The sequence below is a fragment of the Bactrocera tryoni genome, chromosome 1 (genome assembly GCF_016617805.1).
Source record: "Bactrocera tryoni isolate S06 chromosome 1, CSIRO_BtryS06_freeze2, whole genome shotgun sequence".
Classification (NCBI taxonomy): domain Eukaryota; kingdom Metazoa; phylum Arthropoda; class Insecta; order Diptera; family Tephritidae; genus Bactrocera; species Bactrocera tryoni.
In genome coordinates, this window is record NC_052499.1 from 75,407,351 (window position 1) to 75,415,441 (window position 8,091).

Consider the following 8,091-nt stretch of genomic DNA (forward strand, 5'->3'; position numbering starts at 1 on the left):
CAGAGAACATAAATAATAAAGAAGGTTGATATTATAGGGATTTTGATGACATTTGTTTTTAGAAATGATTGGAAAAAATTAAATTTCGTTTGTTTGTACGAAGTTTTGTTTGTGATATGAAATCGTTTAAAATCTGCAAAAGCCTTTGGAGTGTTTTTTCACTAAAGGTCGATAATATCAAAAAATTTAAAGACGCAGTGCTTAAAAATCTTTGTACTGGCATCAGAGAGAGAGAGAGAGAGCAGATGATTTCAATATCCTTTATTGATCGACTCAAAGTTAATATTTTGGATTTGAAGTGTATCAGTGCCAGCAACACACCAAATTACCTGAATAGTTTGCAAAAACTTCCGTAAAAAGATCTTTGAAAATGTAGCTAAGGACCCTACATTCGTCAAACATATCATAACAGGTGACAAAAGTGAGTTTATAAATATGAAATCGAAACTGTCAACAATGATCAGGAATGAAAGGAAACCAAAAAACCAATGTTCGCTGAAACACTCTAAGCCAAAGCTTGTAACAAGTGTATGAAAAATTAAACTAAGCATACTTACATTGGCTAAGGAGATTATTTCGAAGGGAAGGAGCGATAATAAAAATTTTATTAAAATACGTGAAACTGTATATTTTTGCAAGTCCGTTTCATATCTGATTAGGTGGTTCCTATGGTATGTATATTTATCTGCCATTAAATCACATTTACGCTATTTATTCTCTTATTTTCGAATAAAATCAGAATCCTTCTTGAACTCTAAAATTGTCTATTTTTATTTATTTATTTACATCTACATCTGTATATATGTACTTTTTTTAAATATCAAGAAAATATATATTTTGGAATATATTTAAAGATCCTTTTATTAATGTCTTAATACAAATTTACATTTTTAATTTAAAAGTTTATTTGTGCAAAAAAATAAATTTAGAAACCTTTGCTGCATTCCCCATATTTCTTCACATACTTATAAATAGTAAACAAAGTATTTAAATAAGTGTATAATTAAATTAAATTCATTAAGAAGCTACATTGTTAAGTATGGCCATGGGCTCCTCACTGAACTCAACATTTGTATAATGCTTCTTCAATTCATTCTTCAATTCCATACTATGGGACCAGTCACGAGTCTCACAGACGACTTTAACCTATTGAGCGAACAATAATTTATTAGTGAAAAGTAGGAAGTAGGTATCTATAAGAGTAAAAGGTTTCCGTAAAACTCACCGACACTGTGTATATATCTCTGAGCCAAGCGCGCTCGTGCATTATATCCTTGATGGAGACACCTAAGTGGGAAAGTAGTCTGCACAGATCATATATACCACCAGGGCGATCACTAACTTCGGCTTGAAACTTCACTAGACGACCTTCGGCGGCTAGACCACGCTCCAAACAGCGTCCAAATACAGTGGTATCTATATTGCCGCCACATAAGAGAATCACAACCCTACAGAAATTTCAGTATATTATTCTACAAACTCTTTTCCTTATCAAGCAACATGTAATTACTCACTTTTTGCCTTTCAATTCATTCAACTGTCCCGCCAGTACAGCGGCCAAGCCCGAAGCACCTGCTCCCTCCACCACACACTTCTCCTCCTCCACCAAACGTAGAATGGCCAATGCAATCCATTCCTCCTTCACCACCACCATCTTATCGATGAGCGGTAGTGCCGTCACATAAGCATTGTAGCCGACTTTGGGTACTGCTAAGCCATCGGCTAACGTATTATTGATGGGTGTGTGTATGGGTCCGTTATTTTCCATTGCTTGCGAAAAGCTGGGACACTTCTCAGACTCAACGCCCTGGCGGATAAAGTAAGATCAAAATTTATATACCTTTAGCATATCTATTTATCACAAATACATTCTCACTACTTACAATAACGGTAGTGTTCGGCGATAAAGCTTTAATTGCGGTTGCAATGCCGGCTATAAGTCCACCACCACCAACCGGTATAATCACAGCATCTGGATTGGGCACCTGTTCCAATATCTCTAGACCGATTGTGCCTTGACCAGCCATAATTTGCGGATGATCATATCCATTGATGTAGAGCATACCCTTATCTTGTGCCATTTTCATGGCGATCGTTTTAGCTTCACCCATATCATTGCCTTCCACAATTACGGTTGCCTTGTAATTGCGACATTTTTGAATCTTCATTATGGGCGCAGCTTTTGGCATTACGACTATGACGGGTATATTTAGCTTCCAGCCATGATAGCTCAACGCCTATACATGCGATGATTTTGAATTTGTTAGTGGTTGTTTATTCGATTTCTACTTGTATTAATTTTTATTGAGATAAACCAACCTGTGCATGATTTCCAAGCGAGGCGGATATGACACCAGTCTTCTTTTGTTGTTCGGAGAGGCAGAGAAGAGCGTACCTAGCACCACGTTCTTTGAAACTAAAAGAGAGAGAAAAAATATGAGATATAAGCAAATCTATATAACAAATTATCTGTGTGGATCCGGGACAACAAGCGTGCGACTTGATTTCAAGTGCCAATTAGAGATCATTCTTACAAAAACGAACTCAAAGCTCGGTTATGCCAAATATTTCTAATAAAATACAGTTTCTCATTCAATTATACCTGTACCTACTAAGGTTTGGGAAACTCCACAGCAGGTAATGCGAAACGACGCATTCCTAATCTAGAAAGGTTCTGTAGCCATTTAGAGGATCTTAAAACTTGTAGATTAAAAATATGCGGGATAACTACAAAACGATCTGTTTTAAAGACTCAATACGCTCATCAGGAAATGAAGTTAATTTGTTTTACGAAGAAACAAATTCGGATCAGCATCAACGACTCCCTATTGATTGATTGAAAAATGAGGAATGCACCGCGATCTTAAATCTATTGTGCCCTCTCCTAAATCGCAAAGAGACTCACCTAGCCCCAGCACATTGATAAAATCCAATATCCTGCTGGGTGCTAGTGAAGCGATGCGAGCCTTATTCGGAAACATGGATCTAAGGACTTTAAACCTGCGTCTGCAGACTGCTGTGCAGTGAATTAGCAGATGTTCTGGTGTTATAGGCTCCCTGTCGCAGAACTGGCAATTTACGCAAGAAGCTAGGTCATGTTGTTTAAATGTCTCTTCAGCTTCCAGTGGCCTGTGTTAAATCCGACCAGTAGTCTGAGTTTATCCCTAGGGATGATTGCATATTAAAACCTGCTGAGGTTGAACGCCCCCTCTCATTATCAATTTGGCATGCCGCATGCTATGTAGTTGGTGCTAATGCCTCTCTCTACCTACTTCATCCTGCTGGCGGAGCAACTCCTTTATGGTATGGGGACCCACCGCAGTGAAGGGTTAAGGTCCAACCATGTAAGTGGATGGTGCAAAGCGGGCGAGCTCATCAGCCAGTTCGTTCCCGGGCACCCAGATGAGGTGCACTTGTTTACATTCCGCTAGGCTATTCAGCCGTTCTCTGTCCTTCTGCACCAGTAGCGATTTGATCTCACAAGATGAGACTGCTTTAAGTGCCGCTTGGCTATCGCTAGGTATGGTTATACGTTCGTTGCGTTGTAGGTTTATCTCTATGCACCGACTTATGACAAAGACTTTTGCTTGAAAAATTCTCGGAAAACTTTCCATAGGTATGGAGAGCTTGGTGTGTGGTCCTGCGACATTTTCGAGCCGTCAGTATACGACTTGATCATACTATCCCTAAGCAGAAGCTTAACACTGGAATTCTTCCATTCAAAATTGCTGCCAAGGGTAGCATTGAACTTCTTGATGAAGTTAACCTTTTTAGTAATGCTTCCTTTGGTTAATCCTAAGCACGAACTATCATTGGTTACAGGAAAAGCAGTGAAGCGAAACATTTTTCATAAATATTCATCAAAGCATAAGTGTGTGTATATTTATGAGTTAGTAGTATATCACCGATTAAAGTAAGCAATTGCACTTTGGACCTGCCAATCATAAATGCAAATAATTAGTGGAAGACTGTGCTGTGCCGGCAATGAACAAATATTGATAGCCTTAATTAATTTGGAATACACATTATAAAGATAAGGAAAACGGAACTTATTTTCTTTCATATTTTTTGTGCTTATAGATTTTTGAACTCAATAAAAATTACTGTTTAAATTGTTTTTTAAATTGACTTGATTAGATTTTACCTGCCAGTTACTTGCAGAAAGTCTTTCTTCAAATACAAATCCATGCCATAAGAGTCTGATGAAGTGGAACGCTGAAAATGAAAGCAGAAACAAATTTGTATAATTTTTATTAAACATATACAGAAATGTATATATAAAAATGTATAATCAGTATATATAATAATTAAGCATATACACCTAATTAACAAATAGAGTAGATTCTAAAAATTATATTTTCAAAACTTACGGTTACAGAATATTTTAACGCAATACAATTTTTCGAATTTGCTTGATTTATTACTCGAAGGCTCGAAAATCCGCTATGTTTATAACATGTTTGTCGATTAAATATCTACAAATAGTCAGATGCATAGGTCTAATGGTAGGGTGGAGTCTATTCTGGTTGGTTCATCTACTTCACAGTTACCATGAATATCATTATCGCCTGCAAAACATTTCAGGTTTATCATGAAATATGATGTTAGATTTTCTAAGAGATCAAGGCTGAAGGAATGCCTAAAAATCTAGGTGTCTTTGCTGATTTTAAAGCCATTTGGTTATCTGTCACTCCATGTCAGAACATGTTTCGTTAGTAGCAGTGATCTCGCTTGAAAACACTGCAGTGATCTGGCAGACGAAAGGGGATTTTGGTGTCTAATTTTGCAGAAAAGTCACCACCTCCCACTTGATTATATAGTTTGAACCCATGTTGTTGTTGTTGTTTTAACGGAATATCAATCCCCGTTAGAATGGTAAAGGTTATCCAGTCGACGTCATCTAGCGGGAGGCCCAGGAAACGTGCTGTTTCGACGGGGTCGGACCAAAGGGAAATGGGTGTCCCACATGCAGGACATATATTGGATATGCCTGAGTCTATTCTGGATAAGTAGGAGTTTAACCTGCTACAGTATCCAGAACAAAGCTGCGCTAGGGTCACTCGCGTTTCTCGCGGCAACTCGAGCTCTTCGTCTGCGATGGGTGGTGATTTGACTCCAAGAACGCCATTCACTGGAAGAGAGTCGGTAAAGGTGTTGATAGCACCACTATGAATGGCAGTCAGTGCCTGTCGGAAGTTAGTTGAGTCCGAGGTCCGGTCGGCGTATTGTTCTATGTCGCCGATGTAATTAAGGAAATACCTCTTGATGTTCCTAGGAGGCGTTCCGCTCCAAGCAGTTGGCTGCAAGGGTGATTTCTACGGGAGCATCCTAGCAGGAACTGCTTGGAGCGGAGTTTATTATGCTCTTTAACTGGAAGCTTAAGCGTCTCACTATGTAGGTGTTCGATGAGAGACATCAAGAGGCATCCTGTCGCGGTCCGGAGTGCAGTGTTCTGACAAGTCTGAAGTTTCCTTATCTGCGTACCACTGCATCCAGGGGACCAAATTGGTGCAGAGTAATTGAGAACCGTTTAGTCTCCATCCGTATAGATGCTTAGCCCTGCGCGATGTGTACACCTCGCCCTTTTCCAACTCTTCTCCGGAAGGGAAAAAATAGGGACGATTTTCGAATTTCGACGAGTTTTGTTGGTAGTAAATGTAAAATGACGTTTAATGCCTGACTGGCGTTGTTCTAAAGAGTTCTACTAATGCATATATGAATGCTTTCCATATGGTAAGGTGTAGTTCTTTTCCATCATTGGCCACCATACCAATATAACGTTTACCATAATTGGTCCGAAAGTGATGTCTAGAGCTAATGAGTTAGTCGAGGTGTTAATACCCATTTGCTCCCCACCATCAATTTACGGTTTAAAGTGCTGTAGCTTAGCCTTTGCAGTTAAGTTTTGCTTCCATGTTCTGCCTTGTCTAAAGCAGGTAGCTCCCTTTTTTCTAAGATCTTATCATTAGTAAGTACTCTTTTTCTTTACTGACACCGCTTACGCGGTTATAGCCGAGTTAACAGCAGCGCGCCAGTCGTTTCTTTTTTTCGAAATTTGGCGCCAATTAGAGATTCCAAGTGAAGCCAAGTCCGTCTCACCTGGTCCTTCCAACGGAGTGGAGTTCTTCCCCTTCCTCCGCTTTCCCTGGCGGGTACTGCGTCGAACGCTTCCAGAGCTGGAGTGTTTTCACTCATTCGGACGACATGACCTTGCCAGCGTAGCCGCTGCCTCTTAATTCGCTGAACTATGTCAATGTCATCGTTTACCTCGTACACCTCATCGTTCCATCGAATGCGATATTCGCCGTGGCCAACGCACAAAGGACCATAAATCCTTCGCAGAACCTTTCTCTCGAAAACTCGTAACTTCGACTCATCAGATGTTGTTATCATCCATGCCAGGACGGGGGTGATGAGTGACTTTTAGAATTTATTCTTTGTTCGTCGAGAGAGGACTTTACTTCTCAATTACCTGCTCAGTTCGAAGTAGCACCTGTTGGTAAGAGTTATTTTGCGTTGGATTTCGTAGCTGATATTGTTTTTGGTTTTAATATTGGTTCTAAGATACAGGAAATTATCTAGTTTGATGACAGGAGATATTTCGACTTGCCCTCGTTCACTGTCAGACCCATTCGCATTCTTATTCTTTCTGGAGAAAGCAGAACTAACGGCGCAGAGGTTGAGGCTGTACACTCTTATAAAAGACTATGCCGTCTCGATCAGCTTCAGCTCGAATTATTTAAGCATTACTTAAAGATAATATTCTGGACCCAAAGATATTATTACGAACCTAAAGATAATATTCCAGACAAATGTTCGTACATATATTTATGTGTCAGGGCAGTTTTTTCACTCTATATTTTATTCATTGGAATCTGCATTCAGAGCATTTCAATGTAGAATTCCTTTAAAGACAAGCAGTAATTGCTTGCCGAAAAGTAGAACCTTAATTATGTTTACCATTGAAAAAAATTTAATTTAACCTTTTAATTTAATTTATTAAGGAAATTAGTAAGAATCGAAATTTCAAAATAATTTTTATATTTTCCTAAGTTTTGCGAAAAGCGTAAAAATTGTTTAGTTGCGCTCAAACTAAGACGCCCCTACTTTCGTCGTACTCATTTCTCATTAAGTCGCATTAAGAGTCTTTAGTACATATTACAACAATAAAGAAGATTAATTAATAGCAAGTGTTTTCAATATTTATCAGTAAAATAAATATTTTAATTCACATTTTGAACTTTGCCTCAATTTTTGTATTATATTATTTATATTTTATTGAGTGCTTTAAAAAAATAATCATCAATATGTTTACAAAAGCACTACCAATATCTGCAGTCGAATGCGAAAAAAATTGCATTCAAATTCATTACTACTCACCGGACATGGTGTTTTCGCCACACCATCCTTAATGAGAAAAGCCGCCGAAGTTACATCGTGGAAGGATATTTTCTGTGGTTTCTCAGGATCACAGAACGGATCGAGTACATTCTCTGTAGTATTGAATTTCGTTGGCACTGGTATATCGTGGTTAGGTAAGAGCACTGTACCGCTACTTTTAATTACATATTTAGCTTTTATATTTTTATTACTGTTATCGGCTTTCACATTTGCACTGTCGTTGCCAACCGATTTTGGTACTGCCACTGTGGTTTTAGATGGTGTTTCGCCATTTTTCTCTCCCGAAGGCATGTTTTCAAAGTGTTTAACTTTTACTGCGAACCCACCGAAATATTAAACTCAAATATGTTTTACTTCCGTAATATTAGCACTTAACAGTTCTTACGACTTAACACGACTGATCAATTTTCGTACGAGTATTTACAAATTATAAACTATTAATTTCAAGTACAATAACAATGGCGATGGCGAATTAAATTAAGCGATAGATTAATATTTTCGTATAAACCTTGTATACAGGGTGTAGCAATAAGTACTTTCGAAAGAAAAAAAATACATATATATTAAATAACGCCAGATTTTTTATTAAACCTGCGACAGACAAGTTTGATTTGATTTTTCCTTCGCTTCGGTATAGATACGACTTCCCATTGAACTTTTTTTAGTTTGATTCTATAATGCTTTTAAGTC

General features: G+C 38.2%; 1 protein-coding gene across 1 annotated transcript; it reads right to left on the bottom strand.

Moving 5' to 3' along the window:
* Positions 1-919: 919 nt before the first annotated feature.
* LOC120782767 (L-threonine ammonia-lyase-like) lies at positions 920-7,790 on the bottom strand. The gene is made up of 7 exons (XM_040115229.1): positions 7,381-7,790; positions 4,145-4,215; positions 2,320-2,416; positions 1,884-2,237; positions 1,515-1,807; positions 1,226-1,448; positions 920-1,146 (listed from the first exon to the last, which is right to left on the bottom strand). The coding sequence occupies exons 1-7, from the start codon at positions 7,690-7,692 to the stop codon at positions 1,018-1,020; spliced, it is 1,479 nt and encodes a 492-aa protein (XP_039971163.1). The 5' UTR covers positions 7,693-7,790; the 3' UTR covers positions 920-1,017.
* Positions 7,791-8,091: the final 301 nt, after the last annotated feature.